General features: G+C 40.4%; 2 protein-coding genes across 4 annotated transcripts in view; one reads left to right on the top strand and one right to left on the bottom strand.

Annotated features, from left to right (window-relative positions):
• LOC120093247 (60S ribosomal protein L29-like) overlaps positions 1-21,909 on the top strand; it is a 613,897-nt gene that overhangs the window by 177,150 nt on the left and 414,838 nt on the right. The window lies entirely within an intron of this gene.
• On the bottom strand, positions 16,603-18,613 carry Arl4a (ADP-ribosylation factor like GTPase 4A). 3 transcript variants are annotated; one of them, NM_019186.1, is made up of 2 exons: positions 18,595-18,613; positions 16,603-17,618 (listed from the first exon to the last, which is right to left on the bottom strand). In NM_019186.1, exon 2 carries the CDS (start codon positions 17,525-17,527, stop codon positions 16,925-16,927), a length of 603 nt encoding a protein of 200 aa, NP_062059.1. In that variant the 5' UTR covers positions 17,528-17,618; positions 18,595-18,613; the 3' UTR covers positions 16,603-16,924. The 3 variants fall into 3 exon arrangements, with proteins under 3 accessions (NP_062059.1, XP_006240113.1, XP_006240114.1); XM_006240051.4 differs by lacking the exon at positions 18,595-18,613 and adding an exon at positions 18,048-18,588; XM_006240052.5 differs by lacking the exon at positions 18,595-18,613 and adding an exon at positions 17,996-18,588.

Below are 21,909 nucleotides of genomic sequence, written 5' to 3' on the forward strand. Positions count from 1 at the left end.
TTTTATGGCTGCACATCTATACGGCATATTTTCTTTGTCCTTCCTAAGGACACTTGGGCTGTTCCCACAATAGCTATTTTGACCAGTGCTGTGGTAAATATTGCTATGCATGTATTTCTGCGATTTCTTATCCTGGAGTCCTTAAAGAAAACACTAAGGAGTGTTGGAGGTGGCTCAGAGAGATCCAGTTTTAGTTTAGAACGTTTCTTAAACTAATGAATTTCATACAATAATACCATTTGGAAAAACAGTTCAAAAATGTATGGATAGTTTAAAAAGTTTTGTTTGTGAGTCTTTTGGAGACAAAGGGCATGTAAAGCCAACCACAAGAGAATCTAGTGAGCTGATAGTCCCCTTGAGTAAAAACTACCATGTTCTTAGATGATATTATGTAATCTTCAGAAATGTTTAAATATTCTTAATTTAGCAAGATTAAAGTTCACAGAGTGGTTCTGCTCAGTTTGTTTCATTTTTAATAATTTCAAAGCCTTTTTTTTTTTACAACTGTATCACATGGCACAATTCTCATTCTAAAGGGTTCCAAAGAAGCCAGGCATGGTAATTCAGTTGTATAATGCTAGTACTTGGGAAGCAAGGCAGGAGAAAAGCAAAAAGTCTGAAGCCAGCCTGGGATGTTAGGAGAGTTTCAGGCTAGCTTGAACTAACCTGTGAGACTGCTTCTTTTTCTGCTCCTTTTTGTCACAAACTTGATGTGTCATGGAAGAAAGAGCTTCTTTGAGCTCACGGTCCTGACCCTGAAGCAACTGGTCATGCTGGATCCACAATCAAACACAAAGCAGTGAATGCTAGTACCCAGCTTACCTTTTCTCTTTATACAGTCCAGGATCCTGCCCACAGTTAACATAGGTCTTCCCACATCCATCAACCTCATGGAAGCAATCTTCCCCAGACATCCCAAAAGCTAATATAATTTAGAGAACCCCTCATAGAGGTGCCCTGAGACTTGTTTCAAGGTGACTCTACATTCTGTCAAGCTGACACTATCACAGAGACCTTGTCTGAAAAACACGTATGCTTGAGGGTGCACACACACACACACACACACACACACACACAAGAGAGAGAGAGAGACAGAGAGACAGAGAGAGAGACAGAGAGAGAGACAGAGACAGAGAGACAGAGACAGAGAGAGTTCTGAAGGACATAGGACATACCTGGGAGCAGTAAAGAGTGAATTTTGCTGTCTATGATCATAGAGCCCCATGGAAGGCAAGGCATTTACTTGATCTTTCAGAAACTATGAGTGGGGTGAGCTCTTCTCAAGATCTTCAGTGATACATCAGCAGATCCTCTGGTGGGCCTAGAACATGTGCTCTAGGAAATTCTCTACTTTCTTGATAGAAGCAAGCCTTCATATGTGGATGTTTACATAAATGTATTTAAACTGTGGGTAAAAGTGGACTCCTTTCTCATTTGTGATTCATTTCTGTTTTTAAAAAAATACAGCTTTATTGAGATGGTTTTTATTAAGATGTAACATTCGTGGCAACAATGTTCCTCCTGAATGAGGAACAATGCTGGCTAGGGACCTGGATGAGAAGAAAAGAGGAAGACCTCCCTTCCCCTTCCCTCCCTCAGCAGGTCTGGATTCCTCTGCAGTGGTCTAGGGAAATCAGACCCATGACTCTAAAACTTTCCACTTGATGGGCAGTTGTTGCACACACCTGTAATCCCAGCACATGGGAGGTAGAGGCAGGTGGATCTATGAGTTCGAGGCCAGCCTAGTCTAAAGAGTAAATTCCAGGACAACCAGTGCCACACAGAGAGACCCTGTCTCAAAACAACAACCACCACCACAACAAAAACAATAAGAGAAACAAACAAAACAACTAAGCAGCAACAAAACAAAACAAAAAAAGCATTCCACTCTACAATACAGAGACACCATGGGCTATATGAATAACTTCTGTACATTTGACCCTGAATAGGTCTCTCTTTCTCCCCCACTTCCACCCCTCAGATGTCTACCTTGACTAACATCTAGTTTATATGTTTCTCTGACTGTGCAGACAGTGGACAGACAGCCGCTGTGGAACTTTTCAGCCTCTAACTGGATGAGCCAGTCCATTAAATCCCCTTTATACTTACCCTATCTTTAAACTTACCCTATTGTTGGTTTCCATGGAGACTCCTAATACAGTTTCTAACCATGCTATTGTGAACTCACATAGAACATCACAGAATATTTCCAAACTTTGAATGAAATGTAGCAATGGAAGTGTGTGTGTGTGTGTGTGTGTGTGTGTGTGTGTGTGTATGAATGATTTCAATGATTCAATGATTCAATTGTCTGCCCAATAGAGTATATATGTATATATACATATACACATATGTGTATATATATGTATATATATACATATATTAGAAGCAACATGAAATGAGAATCACTGAGACATTAGGAGTACTATAAACTAAAAACATTCAAGAATTAAAAAGAAATACTTTCAATCTTTAGGGCTGAGAATCAAACTCAAAGTTCTGTGTGTAACACATAAGCTCTGAATCACTAAGCATATTTTGTATGCTTAGCGGTAGTATGCTTTCTTTCTTATAAATCTTACAAATTTAGTCTCAGCAAGACCTCAGCAGAACATGCGGCCACTTTAGCATTCATGTTTACTGTCACTATGACAATGTATCCCACAGAACTTCTCCTCCAGCTTTTATGCCTTAAAGGGATTGCTGGTTATTCTGATCTCATACATAATATACATTGCTTTTGGTTTTGTTTTGAGACAAGGTCTTGTTATAGCTCAGGTTGGCCTGGAATTTACTATGTTGTCCCAGCTGTCCTAGCCACTGTTCATCTTACCTCAGCTTTCTAGTATACAATAAGTGTATACTACCATACCCAACTCATATATTTCACTTAAAAATACATTTACTTCGGGTATTTCCTGACATAAAGAGATACTAAATACCTTTCATGTTTCCTATTATTATTATTATCATTATTATTATTATTACAACAGTTTGGTTTTTTGAGACAGGGTTCTGGATTTCCTGGAACTCACTCTGTAGACCAGGTTAGCCTTGAACTCACAGAGATACGCCTGCTGCCCCAGTGCTGGGACTGAAGGTGTGTTAGCCACCACTGCGCAGCTGTTTCTTGATTTTTGTGGTTCAAGAAGTCAAGTAAATGGACTGACTTACCAACAACTTTCAACCTTATTTCTACTATGAAGTATTTATGCCAGTAAAATTTAGCAACTATTAACATAATTTCAGTACGTTTGTGCAATTCCTGGATTTCAAAAGAAGTCTATTCTGGCATTTAATGTTATCTATTAAGAGACAGACAGACCCACAAAGTGTCCCACTGGTAATAAAAATATACTGAGAGTTTAGAAGAAAGATACAAGCTCTCAGTCTTCCATGAGGTTTCATAGCTCTACTGTATAGTCCCCAACATTTTAAAAAACAATGATTCAATTGTCTGCCCAATAATTAGAGAATCCATTAGTGAATAAACCTAAGGACAAAGGTCTCCTAAACCATGTTACAAGATATTCCTCTGTGGTTTCGGTGGTTTCTTAATTATGTCTTACACAAGAGTCATGAGCATAAGAGGCGAGGCCACTGCCGTCCTATTATTGCTGTCACTGCACTCAGAGACTTTCAATGCATGTTCATCAAACAGCTAGGTTAGCCATAGAGTAATCATGGTTTAAAGCACTACTGGCCACCAGCCCTAATGCTTCCATTGCTAAATATAAGTACCACTTACTGCCTCTTTCCTGAGACCCTTAAAACAAGGTTAGTGTAATTCAACAGGTATTATATTTGGTGAAGTGATTGTAAAATATATCACCACAAACATCTTGTTAGAATAATCCAGAAGATAAATCTCTGAGGACTGTCTTCTTTAGCATCTTCAAAAACAATTTTTCAAAAATTCTCATCTTCTCATGTGTCAGTCATAGTTCGAGCTGGAATTGTGAGTGAAGCCAACTGGAAGAGAATAAAGGATCTAAACACGTTGAACAGGAGGCTTTGACTCCTGTCAGTGCCTTTTAGTTTTAAAGTGTTAGTGGGGATATATCTCAAACCAATGTGCTGAGAGGTAATTGTAATTCTGAAGAATCCAGGGAGCTGTCAGGGTTGGGTTTCTAGATAGCAAAGTGTTCAGCAGACATGAGACATACAAGTCCCCAAAGTGCAAATAGCTTTTTATGTGGACTCTTGAACGTTTGAGTCGCTGCGAATTGCCTGGGAGCTGTATGAACTCATGAAACATAAGAGAAGTGTCACTGTGCCCTTTATGCAGACTCCAACCCAACTGCAGCCACCCTTCAACAGGCCTGAGGGTCTTGTCACGAAAAGACCCAGGATCCACATTTCTTACTCAACAAAGGGTTTCAATGGGAACTAACTGCAGTGCCTAGTTTTAGGCATCTTTAAAAATGTAAAGTATACAATCAGAGAGAGTGGTAAGTGCTTTAATATTTGAAGACTCACAACTATAATGAGAAAAGTTAGCTTACGTGGATTTTTCTTATATCTCTATTGCCTTCCTTACAACCTCAAATAGCGTGGTGTGTGTGTGTGTGTGTGTGTGTGTGTGTGTGTGTGTCTGTGTGTGTGTGTGTGTGTCTGTGTGTCTGTGTGTCTGTGTGTATGTTAAATTTGCCTTCTTTGAAAACTGAACATCTAAACTTTCGAGAGTCAAGGTTAAGAATATATAAACGCTTATTGAGGTGGAATCTCAAACTAAGGCAATTAAGAGTGGCAACCACGTTGAGATTCATCAATGTGGAATTTATTTATTCTCCTTACACTATGCAATATGGGATCAGATTCTCCACGTGCCCTAACTTCCTTCCTTAGAAGCCATGAAGCAATAAGTTGTGATTGAAGAGTGATAAACCCGGCCTACATTTTTGCATCATTGAGACACTTAATAAGCATACTTTAAATTAAAAACACTTTGCACAAAGGAGAGTCCTTAACAAAAGTTGGGGTGTGTGTTTGAAATGAAATCATGATCCTATTAAGTCCTTAAAGTATACATAAGTGACCTTATAAAATTCTAGAATATTATCATTACTTGGTAATGTAAACATTTTATAAAATTCATTGGAAACATAACAACAAAACTTCACACTCGCTGTACTTTCTGGGCTTAGAAACTGCTGTATCCAAGAGAGATTTTCCCTATGACAACCTTCCCCAGCCTTCTACACGGCAGGATTTGGGGATTTGGGAGGTCAAATAGAAATGAAGCCTTTAGTCAGTCACACTCTCCAGCTATGTCAAAGCATATATTTTCATTGCTTCTGAAATTCTTTGTGTTTTCCTATGACTCTTTCTATGTGGTTACAGGAGTTAATGTACCTGTCTGTGTTATTATAATCAGGTCTTTTTGTAAACTATATCTCACATCTCTTCATATGACTAAGTTCTGTTCGTATTAAAGTATTATAAATGAGTAAATAAAAAATGTTAGAATATAGATTCAAGATCTGAAAAAAAAATACCAGTAAGCCTAGTTGAGCTTACTATGGTAGCACACACCTGCACCTCTAGCATTGGGAGGTAAAGGCAACAGGACCAAGTCATCAGCTGTGCAGAGTTTAAATCCAGCCTGGGCTACAGGGATCCTGCTGAATGAATGAATGAATGAATGAATGAATGATTCCTAGAATCTTAGTTTTATAATACCTACCCATAGAAACATCTGTAAAAGTCTATAAATTCTAACTCATATTTTAAATATTATATTCCTTCCTTCTGTCTCCTTATTTCTCTGTTCCTATTTACTGAAAGGCAACGTACAGATGCAAATGGCTAGGAAGGCAGTCTAGCAAGCCTGACAGATGACTACACAGGAGAACTGAGATTCCTCAACATTATCATTGTCTCTGCCTTCAGAAAGACGTGACCCAACCTGTGTCCCTGAAGTATTGTGCCTGGTCTCTTGACTTGGGTAACACTCTGGAGTTCAGGTATGTCTTCCTGATGCCAGCTGAGTGGTCCTTCCTCCAAAAATCAATGGGGCCAGCAGTGGCCATTATCTCCTTACTGTCAGGATGAGAGGACGTTTGGACGAAGAGTAACACTATCATAAGCCATGATGAGAGGACATAGGAACCACAGGTCTAGATAGTCATACAGAAATGTATATGGTGATACACACACATCCATATACAGAGAACACGTATGTAGGAGCAGTGTGTGTATATCTGTTTCTTCACTGAGGAATGCCCTGAGGCCGTGCCATTCAGCACCTGGTTTCTAATACCGCTCTCCTCAAAGAAACAACTTCTTAGAGACATGGCTAGTTTTGGTATAGGTGAACCTGGATCATCCAACTGTGCCAGAGGAGGTGCTGAAAGAATGCTAGGGATATGTCAAAGGGACACGGAAGTCAACCCGAGCATGTGCCTCATGCCTGCAATACCAACACTTACGGGGATGAAGAGAGCAAGTACCAGGCCAGCCTGGGCCTTGTCTCAACAAAAATGCTAGTACTCAGAACATAGCAGCAGGAGGATCAAGAAACTCAAGGTTAGTCTCAGCCACACAGGGAGTTCCAGACCAGCCTGCAGTCAGAGCTTCGTGAGGTCCTACCTCAACAATAAAATAAATAAGCTGGATAGAGGTGCACACACCTTTAATCACAGCACATGGGAGGCAGAGGCAGGCGTATTTCTGAGTTCAAGGCCAGTTTGGTCTACAGAGTGTGTTTCAGGACAACAGGGCTACACAGGGAAACCATGTCTTTTTTTAAAAAAAATTAAAAATAGGGGTTGGGGATTTAGCTCAGCGGTAGAGCACTTGCCTAGGAAGCTCAAGGCCCTGGGTTCGGTCCCCAGCTCCGAAAAAAAGAACCAAAAAAATAATAATAATAATAATAAATTAAAAATAAAAAATATAAATAAACAAGAAAGGAAGAAAAGAAGAAACAAAAATACACATAACACCCACCTTGCAAGAGCTCACTCCTACTACTCAAATCTCAATTTGATCACCAAAATAAACCATGATTAACTAACTTAGAGCTCAGTAGGCAATATATGATTTCAGGAAATCATAACAACATTAATAAACCAAGCTATAATGACATAAGTAACATAAATAAGGGAAAGATTAATACTAATATAGAAAGAACAAAAGCCCTAAAAATTAGAATGTTTTTAACCAATATAATAATCAGGCAATAAATATTAATGGTAATAGACAAAAGCAGATTTAGTGGAAGGGTACTTTAGCCTCAAGATTCCTCTTTACAGAGTAATTCCTAATTACAAGTTGTAACAAAATAGTACGCTTCCAATAGAGGAACTCTGCAAATATAACTTGGTTTTATTTGTTTGTTTTTGAGGTATGGTCTTATGCAGCCTTATCCTCCTGCCTCTGTCTCTCTAGTTTCGGGGATTAAAGTGCCACAATTCCTAGATCACTAAAATAACTAATCCAGACATCACCAAAAAGTAAAATACTGATACCACATGCCAATGATTAGATCTAAGAAAAATAGTGTAATTGTGAAAATGTTGTCAAAATGGGGATTGGCTGGATAGAATTATGAATGATTAGATAAATCCAAGTTCACTTCAAAGGCTATTTGTGCAATACCTGACCTGTAATCTTCATAAACAACGTGACATCAAAGGCAAGGAAGGAAGGAGGAGCTGTCCCAGGGTAAATGGCATTAGCTACCTCCCTGAGACTGGACTGCATCCCTGGGTCATAAAGGACATTGTTGTATTGACGGGCCAAGGAGGGTGCCTCTGGGTGAAAGGTTGCAGATATTTCTGTGTTACATTTGTGACTCTTATCCAAGTTTGAAACTGTTCCAAACTCAGAAGTGAAGAATACAGTCTCACTGTCAACTCTCAGTGACTGTGACTCCAGTGAACAGATAGTCATACTAAGAATACCATCTTAACCTCTCAGCCTGTGACTCCCACAGACAAACGTGCGTTAAGAAAAGTGGTGCATTTGCAGAACCGAGTTGACTCACCATGAAAACACATTAAATGCTGAATCACCAGATGCCTCACCAGGGGACTGCCAGTTGTTAACGAGCCATGCAGCACTCATGCTGTTTATTCATAATTCAGCAAAAGTCATGGCTCCACCAAGTTACCCTTCACAAAGACCAAAACTAACATCCTCTTCACATGCATCCTAGCACCATGTTACATGTGCTTACAAAGATAAGGGAACCTCTTTCAGAGGGCAAATGCCGTAAAGGAAGAGAAAGAAAGAAAAACTAGACTATTCTTCTCCCTTTTATTTCAGATTAGAGAAGGCACAAATCCAGGTGTCTACATGTTACCAAATTACTGCTCCGCAGTCGGACAGGAATGACAATGACATCCTGTTTGTGCATGGTCAATTAAGTATGCTACACCTTAGAAACCCCAGGCCATTCACACTTCATCAAAGTGATCATACTGATTACAGAGTATATGGTGACTTCCTGGGGACAACGCATACGCTCTCTGTCCTGACTCTGGTTGGCTTGCTGCTTCTCCATTCACATCAGAGACCCCTGAACATTCATGTTTGTCACAAAGAAAACAAATTTAATGGTACTTCTTCCAGCCTCCAATGCTTCTCTATACCAACATCTCTGTGTCCCTCTTCCAACACTGGGTTTGACATAAGCATGTGCTTGTTTCTATCCATTATCATTCCAACCACATTTGCTACATAAAAAAGTGACAATACAATCTCTTTTATGAAATGACAATGCAAACAGTATCTCATTGAAGAGGGAGCCATAGAGCTCACATGCACTGGGAATAAACTAAAAATGGCATTACTTGACGGAATGCCAGGGACTTCAGATTATCTACTCAAGCCCACTGTGTCTATGGTACATCAGATAAATTTTCATTTGTAAGCTAATAGTAATGCACTGAACGTATACTAAGAATACTTGAATACTAGATAGCATCAAATGACCCTTTGATTTTAACTTTAAGCCAGTATATGCGTATCCCATTGTGCAGTTGAGAGTAGAGTGGTATAGAGAGGTTTAGTATCCTATTTAAAGCTGGTAAGTAGTAGTTATAACAAAATAGCATTTTTAGCATTCTGGCTTGAGAAACCAAGTCTTATTAATTAGCAATTATTTTTTTCTCTTGATGAGGTCTTCTAAGTCATTGCCAACACTTGTGTTGCAAAGTTTTTCCAACTGATCTAGCAGCTCTCAAGTTACAGCATGTCAAATCTAGAAATTCTAGAAAATCACTCCAGTAAACATAAGGAATTTACTGGTGAAAATTTAATATGTAGTTCAGTAAGAGAACACTTGCGTACCTTACACAGACCTCTAAACTCAATCACCAGAACCTGAAAAAAAATCCTACTAAGCTCAAATCATATAAAAAATTTAAGGTATACTTGTAATGGAACTTCATAATTTAATAAGACAAGAGTTAACAACAGATACTGGGACTTAGACTAATGGGTAAAATTAAGGGAACCTTTTAAAATTTATTATGTATTGTGGTGCTAGAGATTGATATGTATAATTCTATAGCTCTTCTGTCAAAAGAATACAAAGAAAAATACCCTAGACACACAATCGACTTGCCATAAAATAAAGACAAATGTCACAAGTGGCCAGAGGGAAAAAAGATAACCTACTTTTTCACCAGAGCATATAACTCTAGTAACTCCCTTGCCGGCAAAAACTATGAGAGCAAAAAGGCAAATAGAATTACATGGTTTAAAGAGCTAAGAAGAGGCTGGATGGAAAGATGGCTAAAGCTGCCTGTGGCTGGAGTTCATTACCAGCCCCTGTGTCGGGTGGCTCACATCACCTGTAACTCCAGCTCCAAGACATGGAACTCCTTTTGCCCTCCTTGGGCATCCAAGTGCCTAAGTTTGAGTGGCATCCACTCACAAAGACACCAGCACATACCTATAAACAAAAATCTAAGAAAAATAAATTAATGTGCTAATAAAAATTAGTGCCAGGCATAGTGGTTCATACTTTAACCCTATAATTTAAGCAACCTAGAAAACACAGAAAGTTCACTGCAAATTTGAGGCTAGCTTAGTCTACATAGTAAGTTTGAGTTCAGAAAGGACAAGTTTATTCCACAAACACTCATATAGCACAAAAAGCCTCATAATAACTTTTGCAAAATATTACTGAATGGACAGACTTGCTGGCCCTGTCTAATTTAGTAGCAACAGTCAATTGTGTTCTGTTACATGAATTTCTATATAAATTCAGGCCACAATTTCTCATATATGCAAGTCATATTTTAAGGGCTAAATAGCTACACAAGGTTAGAATATTTGACCATAGGGAATATATTCAGCATCATAAGCAGTTCCATTAATGTCACTAGAATTTTGACAATCTATAACTTAACATTACGAAGAGAGAACCAGGAAAATCAAAGCACAAAAAACATGTTATTAATATACAACACTACTGAGATGTGTTCAGCAAGGTTCCTGATGATGTGACCCTTTAAGATCTACAACCATAAACTTATTTTGTTCCTACTTTGTAACTGGAATTTTGCTACTGCTCTGAATCATACATATCTTATATGCTATGCGACCCAAAGGTTGAGAACCGCTGCCCTAGAAGGTGGGAAACTGCATGGTGGGGAGGGGGAAAGAATTCAATAAAAGAGAAGGGAAACCTAAGGAGATGTGTATCAACAGAGCACAATATATGGTCCAAATTTGGTAGGATACAGATTCTAAGATTACAACTTTTAAAAATAACGGGGGCGGGGAGGGGTGTCCACATGAGATGGCAAGCATGTGGAGGTCAAAGGGCAACTTGCTGAAGTTGGTTCTCTCCTTCCACCATGTGGATTCTGGGGATGGAAGTCAGGAAATCAGGTTTGGCTGCAGGCACCTTCCCAGGCTGAGCTATCATGGGCCCACAATTTTAAAGTTTCAAAAACTAATTTTGTCATCAGGGAAATCGAAACACCAAGTAGACAACCAGTGGCGGAAAACAGATTGGTCCTGAGTTACCATTCAAATGAAATTTATTCTGAGTGTTGGTAATTGCTTTGGTTTAGACATGGAATGAGCACTCAGAAGGGGACAGCGGGAAGGTGGGGCCTACGCAGAGAATTTAAGCCATTTGGGGCATGCTAGGCCTTCAGCTCCTTCTTTACTTCCCAGCTATAAAGAGGTGAACAGACCTCTTTCCCCTCTACATGTTCCTGGCATGATCTACTATGCTATCACAGGCCCAGTGTGAGAGAGACAAGGATCATGGACCCAAAGCTCTGAAACCGTGAGCCAAAACAACAAACCTTTTCTCTCCTTTAAAGTTCCCCCAACTATTCTGTCACAGTACTGGAAAGCTGACCAACAGTTATGCTGGTCTAACTTCTGAGAAAGTTTTAAATCTGGCCTAAGATTTTACTATAAAATCTTACAACAGCATGTTTTAAATGAATCTGCTTGAACATCCCCAACTACCATGCTATACATATCTTAAGATACTCAGTTCAAAAGCAAAGCTCCTTCTTTTACATGTATGGATAAAAATTAATTTATAGGATTTGACACTTAACAAAATAGTTGGCACTGATTAAAATTCAAAGTTTTACTAAACGCTTATTATAAAGCAACCACTGTATAGACAGGGTGGTAACTCTCGTCTTTCATCCAAGCATTCAGAAGGCTGAGGCAGGAGAATCACCTAGGTTCAAAACCATCCTGAACTAACATGGCAAGTTCCAGTTCACCCTAAGCTGCAGAGTGGCACTGTCTCAAGAAATAAAGAAACAGGGGTTGGGGATTTAGCTCAGTGGTAAAGTGCTTGCCTAGGAAGAGCAAGGCCCTGGGTTCGGTCCCCAGCCCCGAAAAAAAGAACAAAAAAAGAAATAAAAATAAAGGCAAGCACTGTGCTTCTGTAAAAATACTTTTTAAAAGGTCTGTAGAGGCTCATGCCTGGGATCCTAGTACTCAGAAAGGTGAGGCAAGATTGAGAGTTCAAGACCAGCCTGGGCTACATAGTGAATTTCAGTCCAGCTTAGGCAACTGAGTAAGACACGGCCTTCAAAACCAAACATAAATAAAAAAGGTCTAAATTATATATTAAACGTTTTTGTGTGTTACAAAGTTTCTTTCAATTTTCTAATACTGGAGATTAAATGAAAGTCCTTAAACATATATTCTACCAGAATCACCTCCCAAGTCTCACTTTCAGTAACAACTGAGTTTTATGTTAATGCAATGGTTAACTTTAATGAGTACCAGAATCACCTGGATGTTGTAAGCACCAAGATTGCTGGGCCCAACCCTAGAGTTTCACATTCCTAGGTCTGGAGTGGAGGAGGCTGAGGTTTTGTGCTTCCAACAAGCTCCTAGGTAATAATGCTTCCGGTCCGTCACTGTGTTATACCAGCTGCGGTCATTTAGAAGCAGTAACATATAGTCTGTTCACATATGCACCATATGGGACAATCCTTTAGATAACTTTTTCAGTAATGCTTTAAAGATTTTTTAAATTATGTGAATGTAAGGACAGATGCACAGGAGTTCAGACACCTAAGGAGGCCACAGATACCCTAGAGCTGGAGTTACAGGCAGCCATGACCCAATGTGGGTGCTGGGAATTGAACTCCGGTCCTCCACAAGAGAATGTGGGCTTTTAACTGATAAGTCATCTCTCCAGACTCTCAGCAATGCTTTAGTTCTCCCTTACAAACTGGGGTAAAGATCCACCTCCCCCAAAATAGGGCTTACTCAGGCTGATAATTTGGGATTTTCTTTTTTTTTCACCCAGTTTACTTGTAAAACCACCTTGGCCGTTATGGGTAATACCAATTGTAGCAAAAGAAACAAAAACTTAAAAACTTAACCAGAAGAGGTAGGGAAATAGCTCAAAGGTAGCCTGCAAAGCTCTGGTTTCGATCTCCTATATGGGATGGGAGATGGAAAAGATCTCCAAATTGAAAATAATTTAAAAACAAGCATGTTGAAAATCTATACTTAGATTGGGATTTTTAATTTTTGTGAAGCAAAGTAGTATTTTTGCACTACCTAGAAAATAACCAAAACTTTCACTTTTACTTCTGGGGAAATGTTAAGACTTTTATTCTACCCAAGTGCTGTAAAAATGACTGAAACTTCAAAGAACTGGGGATGTTTAGACTTAGAAGTTCTACCACGCTGCCATTTTGTACTGTGGCACACAGATTCTAAGAAAAGCCACATTATGAGCTTTCATCATTCCTATTCCATATAGTCTTTTCTTCAAATATATATATGCAAGGAAAATATTCCAACTACTAACGTATTCAATGTTTACTGTGTGCCAAGTCCCCTTAACTACCAAACATTTAATCCTTTTACCCAACAGCAGATATGCCCCTCAGTTTACAAAGGAAGGAACTAAGAAACAGATATTAAACTGACCAAGACGAGTCTAGTAAGTAGGTTCCAATATCAGGCAGAGGCTTGTGTGGCCATTATCATACTACATCTCAACAAATGCCCACGCAGTAAGAATGGCTTACACACAGAATTCCCTCAATCTTCTCAAGCTATGTGTGTCTACAAGTTACTGGAACATTCACAAGTTTCAAGGGATTTGCTCTCTGGACCTCAGGTTTTCAGTAGTACAATTATTCTTCTCCAAATCTATCCTCTCCTTAAATATCCCTGTATTTTGAATTTGCATAAAATTGGAATATTCTCTGACTGAAGTCTATTGGGAATATTTTTGGTCTTCAAGTACTTTAATATTAATTTGTGATTTTTTTTTTTGGTATCGTTGGCTCATATGGAAGTTTCAACTAAAATAGAACTTGAGTATTCTACATCAATACTATCCATTTCCAGAATGTCCGGCAAAAATGAAATTTTAATATAAATCTTAATCTAAGTACATGCTTATAATCCCAGGCAGCACCAGAAGGTACATACATAGATCTTATTTCAGAAAAACAGTAAAATAAACTTCAAATGATAGTCTAACGCAAGACTCCAAGTTGCATTAATTTATTTTGAAGAAACATTTTTGTGTTTTGTTACTGCTAAAATCATTGTTTCTATGATAAAACCATTACATTAAATAGAACACTGAAATACTATACCAGATTTCTCTCATGGCCACTATAAACAAAGTCTTCTAAACAAACCATTCTGGTAATTGGTTTAGTTTTCATTTGCAGTGCTAGGATTCAAACCCAGAGCCTTGTATCTGATAGGCAAGCATTTATACCCATAATCCCAACTCCTACAAAAGCATTCTAAATTATGTGCCCTTGTTACTCTTGTTCTTGGTTCTTTTTTTTTTTTTTTTCCGGAGCTGGGGACCGAACCCAGGGCCTTGCGCTTCCTAGGTAAGTGCTCTAACCACTGAGCTAAATCCCCAGCCCCGTTACTCTTGTTCTTAAGCCATCATCCATTCCATCCATATATCCTAAGCATTTTTTTAGCTTCCTATAAAAATTTTTTGATTATTAATGAATCTCTCTAGGCTAAAACATAAAGTTTATAATCTATTTTAGCATATGTTTGGATATATGACTCTAAGTATCAAAGGATACTGTAAAACTTTGCTCTACAGTAGTAATTTGAATAGAATGCTTAACCCAATTAATACTTTGTATTAAACCAACTTATTTCCAATACAGTTAACTATTTTAAAAATATCCTTTAGGTGCTGGAAATGTAGTTCATTGGTAAGATGATTGTTTCATATACATGGGGCCCAGGGTTTGATCACTGACATTGTAAAAAGACAAATATACTTTGAAAAAGGGTACTTTTGACTTAAAATTAAAAACTTATAGATTCCTTAGCTTATGTGATTAATAGCTCTAATAGGTGATAGAAAGTTTGAACTTAAATTTTTAATTGAAATGGCTCATATAAATACAACTTTATGCAGTGGTCCTTTTGCTGTTCTATAAATAAGGATAGCATGGACTAGCTGGTCCAATTCTTAGGTATAAAAGAAAGGGTCAAGAGCTAGTTAGCACAAACTTTTGTTTTGTTTTGTTTGAGACAGAGTCCTTTATGTATCCCTGGCTGTCCCTGAACTCAGCGATCTGACTCTCTAGTGCTGGGATTAAATGCAGTGAAAATTTACACTGATTTAGAACTGAGGAAGACAAGCTTTATTATCTCATCGTGGCCTTAGGGATTTGGAGAGGATCCTGAATTCAGTCTTAAGTAAAAGTGTGTGTGTGGTGGAGGGGAGTTTCTAGAAGATAGCTTTCTGTGCAAATTCCACCAGAGAAAATGCAAACTAGTATAAAATGAAATAGCCAGCTGATAAAAGTTCTTTTTACACATCTAAAGTGGAAATCCATTTAACTCGAAGTGAGACTGTTCTCTGAATGCCACCAGTTGTTTACTGGTAACTATTCTCCACAGCTTTATAAACCCTCCAGTTGTTTACTGATAACTATTCTCCACAGCTCTATAATCCCTCCAGTTGTTTACTGGGAACTATTCTCCACAGCTCATTTCTAGTGCAGGTACATCTGACATGAAAGCTCCAATGGGTGCTACTTCCTAACAAGAATCAAAGTTCCAAAGATTTACCTGTGTCACTGAAAAAAAAAAATGTAAAAGCTCAAAACCAGAGTCCTGCTAGTAAAGTGTACTTCCTTTGGTGATTTCAGAACAAACAGCTGTTGGCTTCAAACATAGGAATCATGCTGATTTGCTCTATGTGATTACTGGAAGTAAGTCTTCCTGGAGAGAAAAATTAAAATTCTCCCCTCCTTGTAATTTCGCTTTGTTTTTATTACAGTAGAAACACACCAGTTAATTGTCTTCAACTGGCTTTGCTACTTTTCCCCTTCAGTTTCTAGGATCCTGATTCCTATTTGCACTACTGTACCATTTCTTCCTACAACCAAAGCTAGGAAGCTCTGAAAATACTGTTCAGCTAATTAACAAAAACATTAAAGCTCAGAGCACATATGGAAAAGGTACCTGACATTTTCATTCCACAGCTTTAAAGCTTTCATTTCTCCCAAAATGCTACAAAAATATATGAAAAAATCCATTTCCATCCAGTATATAGTAAGAAAACAAGTATCTTTTAAGTAGATTATTCAGAGACTATAGCCAACTGAATTCACCACCACTTTCTCTATAAATCCATTCATGTATTCAACCATATGTATCTAGTCCACATACCCATATTTACATCAGTCATTTTTTTAGGGTCAAGTAACAGTGCGCTTCTGACAATGAACTATTTCTACAATAGCTCCAAGACCCAAAAAAAGTTGTTTTAAACCTGTGTAGACAGATGCATAGCTATTTCTAAAGACTATACACCAAAACATGCTTGTCAGGAAAACTAACCCATGCATTTGAATATACCCCAAATATTTTTAATTAATGCTAGACCAACTAAATTAAACATTTTCTAGAATTAAAGAGATAGCATTAAATTGTTTCCAGAATAATATTAAAAACCATCTGGCCAAAACTTCAAAGAAAAAAAAATTCCTTCCTATCCCAGCATGTTCGACTTAACTGTGTATGCATGTGTGCACACTCATCTACCTTAACATTTTCATTCATTAGTATTTTGTGTTTACAAAGCCTTGCTTGCAATTTCTTGGCACAGGCTTTCCCCCAAAAGATACAAGCACAAAACACTAGGCATACACTCTTCAAAGTTTTATTTCACTAACTTCAGGTCAAATTTCCACAAAATTGTTTTCTGGTCAATTACTAGCCTTTTTTGGCTTCCCAAAATGGTAGTACCAAAAGATTTGTGGGTCACGGAGAAGAGACCCCTTTAAGAAGCATTGCATTTACTCATCTTCCACAAGGCAACAGAGTTGGGTATCTGACTGTTCAACAAAACAAAGCTTTAATAGCATCCGTGAGGGCAGACAGGCAAACCAGGCTGTAGACACTCTTCAGCTTGTCAGAAATCAGACCAAGTAAAACCTATTCCACACCGATATAAAAGTACTGCCATTCATCTCTTCTTTTTCTGTTGCCGCAACATTTTTCTTCTTTTAATTATCATATCATGTAGTTTCTCAAGTCCTTCCTTTAGCCCATCTCCTATGATTGCACAGGTGGGCTGTAAATGCCAAGGAGTCGATGAGCTCAGTTCACCCATTGCTAACAACTTCTCGATCTCTGAGAGAGAGAGTGAGTTCCTCAGGTCTTGTTTGTTAGCAACAATAAGCACAGGGACTCCCTGATTTTCTGATATCCTAGTTATTTTATGAAGTTCAGTTTTGGCTTCTTCCATTCTCTCAACATCAACAGAGTCCACCACAAACACAATGCCATCTGTGCATCGGGTATATGACTTCCACAGTGGTCTTAATTTCTCTTGACCACCTACATCCCAGAAGTGAAAAGTGACTGTTTTGGAATTGCCCAAGGTTACCTTAATTTTCTCAGTGTTAAATCCTTTGGTAGGTACAGTATTTACAAATTCGTTGAACTGCAGCCTGTATAAAACTGTTGTCTTTCCAGCACAGTCCAAACCCAGAATAACAATGTGAAAGGACTGAAAGGACGGCAGGCTGGATAGGATGGAAGTCTGGTCTGACAGTCCATTCCCCATTTCCAGCTGCAAATGGTGTCCCAAACCGAACGCGTTCTTCTTATCTGCTTACAATTTCTCTTCCTGGGTGATCGATCGAGCTACGCGATTGCTAGGGAGGAAATGAGTAAGTTATTACTGTGAACACATTAAAAAATGGGGTTTCTCTACTTTAGCCAAAAAAATAAGCACAAGCACATGAGGGACTTAATAAAATTTGCTGTGAGTAAACACACCAGATGAGATAGTAAATTGCACTCAATCCAAAACAAACGATGAATAACTGTCACCGAAAGGCTTTGATTTCACTCTAACTGCTGGAACCTGTACTTTTCTCTGTTCTCTATGATCCCCCGAACCTCAAAAGCTCGTTCTAAAGACAACCCAGTCACCACTATCTGGAGCCCATCACCTTATCCACCAAAGTGCCTTTTCTTGGCAGAAAACTCAAAAAGGCAGTCCTATCTGGGAGATCTAACCGGGTCTCACCGAGTCTCCAGGCTCACTTTCCTGGCTCCGTCCCTGACACCAAAGCTCTCACCTCCGCGGCTGGAGTCCGGATTCCAATGGGGGAACATTGGCTGGTGTCTCTCCGCGCGAGGAACGCGCCACAGCTCCTCTCAGCCGAGACCTCCGCGCCGCTCTGGCGGCCACCCCACAGGGAAGCCCTGACTCCGTCTCTGGCCACGCCCACCCTCACGGCCCACCCAGGCCCGGCGATCCCATTGGTCGCCGTGTCAGAGCGGCCATGCCACTCCCGCCCCGGCGCCCTAATTGGCGAGGGTGCCTGCCACTCCCAGGACGGCCGCGCCAGGGCTCGCTCTCGGCCCTCCGGCACCACCTGTTGCCCTAAGTGGGAAACGAGGTATTGCGGAGGGCGAGTCCTGGCCGCAGGTTCGGCCGCCTCGCGCACCTGCAGCACGGGCCACAGTGATAAGGCCCTACACGGTGGGAGTTGCCCACCGCGCCTCAGCTCGCAGTCCGCCGAGGTTCGCTGGGCCTCGCCGGTCCCTCCGGACGCCGAGCCGCTCGGGCACTAGGGCGTCCACCCGCCGGCCTTTTCTCCCGCATGACCCCGCGCCACTCACCTGGCTGACGGTCCTCCGTCGATCCGCCTCCGCGGCTGTCAGCCGCCGGGGAGTCTGTCCCCGGGCAGCGGCGAGGCCTGACGGCGGCCGGGCCGACGCCGCGCGCCAGCCGGGCTAACGGTGCTCTCGCCAGCCTCGCTTACCGGCCGCGGCTCCGCCCCTCACGCCGCGCCTGCCCGAGGGGGTCGCGCGCGCGCGTGCGGCCGCGTCTCCTAGCAACGTCCAAACAAGGTCAAGTTCCAACCCTTTGGGCGCGGGCCGCGGGCGCAGACGGGCGGGGCTTGGGGCCTCTCGGCCGCCGTTTCTCCGTCTTTCTGCGGCCCCAGGCTGGGTGCGGGAGGGCGTCGCCGGTACTGCCCCTCTTCCTGTCACCCCAGGGCGGCCTCTGGGCGGCGGCGGTGATTCAGGGTCCGGGATATTGGAGGACACTGGCCGGGTGGGTCCCTTACGTCACGTCACAAGGCAGCCTGGGGGAAGTCTGCGCGGCCGCCCAACCCCAGCACGTGCCGCCGAGGATGCTAGCCTACCTACCTTTTGTAAGCCAAGCGTTACCTCCTGAGTGAATCTAGCTACGCCCCCACAAGTTGGAACTGGAACCAATGCCCCTATTACGGAGGAAGAAATGCACTCTGAAACGCTAAATATTTCCCGTGGCCCAAGAAAAACTGGTGATGAAGCTACAGCTGGTAACTTAGGACTAGTGATTAAGCACAGAATACCCTCCCTTGGGTTGCCTAATGTAATTGTGTCCCACTATGTTTGGCCATAGAAGGCAAATAGTCGTTTTGTGAATATACCAGTCTTTATAAAACAGAATGAGCCAAATTGATTATGAACCAATTTAAGATGTGGTCAGCACCTTTAAAGATGTTTATTTAAAAAGAAAACCAGAGTGTATTAAAGCTTGGTAGAACTTACAGAAAATTTTTATCTGGAAGGCTATAATAATGGTGGTGTAGAAAAGGTTGGACTTATTTCTGTTGTTTTTGTTTCTTTGTAGTTTTGGTTTCGTTGCTTTGTTTTGTTGTTTTTGGGGGGGTTGTTTACTTATTTGTTTTCTGCTTTTGGTTTTTCAAGACAGGGTTTCTCTATGTAGCTCTGGACCAGTCTGGCCTCAAACTCAGAAATTTGCCTGCCTCTGCCTCCCAACTCCTGGGATTCAAGGCGTGCACCACTATCACCGTCGTTCACCTTATTTCTGTTGTTTTTAATAGGTGATATAAAAATTAAGGAATAACCACAGCGTCTAGCCTTCAGACAGCATCATTAATTTAGGGGAAAAAAGCTAGAAATCTCAAGTGCCATATTCTATAAAGTTATGGAATGTAATCTGAGCTAAAGATTTAACTAAGTATGGGATCTCATTAGCCATTTACAGTAATTAGCCTAAAAAGTGGGAAAAGCTTTTGTGCAAGAACTACTCTCCTTGAGCATTTTAACATGGATTCTTTATTAAGCTGGAAGTGCTTGCAAATCTCCTTAAATAATTCAAGTTAAAACTCCAGCATTTACAGTAGTTTTGAGGTGAAGCCCCTACAGGTGTATCATGCTCAGTTGCATTTTTGCAGTCTTAGAAGCAAAACAGGCAAGATCTGATGACTCAGACTCCAGCCTTGCAGAAATCACCTTGCTGAACTGCACTTATATGTTTTACTGTGAGCTTTTGATGAAAACAGTCACTAGCAGCCTACAGCCTGTGAGTTGAATTTGAGAGATAAGGATTTTTCGAGTGTCTTAAAGAACTCCCAACAGAAAGACTATTTGGTATAGACAGATCATCTGTGTCCTACAAAGCTTTTGGCCACTCTTTCTGTATAGAAAAGTATCTATAAGCAATAACATAAAAACAACAGTAAATGATTAAAAAGTCACAAAATGTCTGAACCCCACAGACCACTTGGGTATTTTTCAGGTGCTCTTTGTTCCAGCAGGATGTTACCTTTGGACTGGAGGTCAAAAACTGCACTGCGGCACCCAGAGGTGCCCTAGAGAACATCTGGAGGGTCTGTGAGAGATTTTATTTTCTGAGGGCAACACTGCCACCTGTTGTTTCATGTTTGAAACTACAGCTGTTAAGTTGCATCTACCTAAATAAATGCAAGTTTGAAACTCCTGAGACAAGGTTAGGATAGACACTAAGGCCTGAGAACTTCCACCTTTTAGTTCAGTTCTCCAGACTCAGCTCAAGACCTCTCCAGTCAGAAACACCAAAAGAGGAATCAGAGATTGATGATCATATTTCAAGTAGGTGTTCTGATTAGCTAATGACAAGCCATCTTGAGCAACTATTTTAAAATTTATAAAATTTTCCTTTCCAATGACTCTGCTGGTGAACTATTTCTATTTTTAACCACATCCCAAACCTCGGAGCAGTTCTGATGTTTGTACTGTCTCTGAGACAGAAAACGTGAGAGCCCATTGCTGATGTCCTCACAATTTCTCAGTGTACCCAGGGATTTCCCCTGTCATCCTGACACAGAGACAGAAGCTTGGTGGTACCTGCTGGATACTGGTCCAAAGGATCATAAAGCAAGAACACTCTCATCCTTCATTTTCTCTCATTCTATATTTTTTCTCCAGGAAACCTGCTCCAAATTCTAGTGCAGATCAGAGGAGGTTTGTATTAACAGGCAGAAGTGAGTGCCTAAATTCATTGGAATCATGTCCACGTGGAAATTGGCAGAATACACATTGGAGCCAATCTACCTGGATCCAAGTCATGCACTGCCAAAATTGGCTGGTCTCTGATCTCTGTTATATTAAGAAAGGTGACCTTCCTCAGTGTAGTCACATCTAATTTTTTACCCTAGGCAGTTTTGTAGAGAAATATGAGTCACAGTATTAATGTGCATTTTATTTCTTATTTTACTCTATGGTATAATAATCTGTAGAGAGAAATACAGATACAGAATTATATATAAATGAATATGCCCTGGTTTGCTTGTGTTGTGTATGAATGCTCAGTCTTCTGTGAGTTGGTGTGGAGACGATGAAAACCTTAAAAGATGGGGCCTAATGATGGTAATTAGATCGTGGTAGTACTGCGCTCAGACAGGGACCATGCTGACATCACGTAGCTAATCACTAGAGTGGGCTATTAGTAAAAAGGGTGAGCTTGGTCTCTCCTCTATCTCTTACTTTCTTTTTCTCCAAGTTTCCCCTTTTCTGAAGACCTCTGCCATGAAGCTCTCCATCACAGCCAAGGACATCTGCACCATGCTCTTGAATTTCCAGCCTTATGAAGCACTTAAAACTCTTGTGTTTATAAATTACCTATTTTAAGCCAGATGGTGATAGTGACACATGCCACTTTAA

The sequence above is a fragment of the Rattus norvegicus genome, chromosome 6 (assembly GCF_036323735.1).
Source record: "Rattus norvegicus strain BN/NHsdMcwi chromosome 6, GRCr8, whole genome shotgun sequence".
NCBI lineage: Eukaryota > Metazoa > Chordata > Mammalia > Rodentia > Muridae > Rattus > Rattus norvegicus.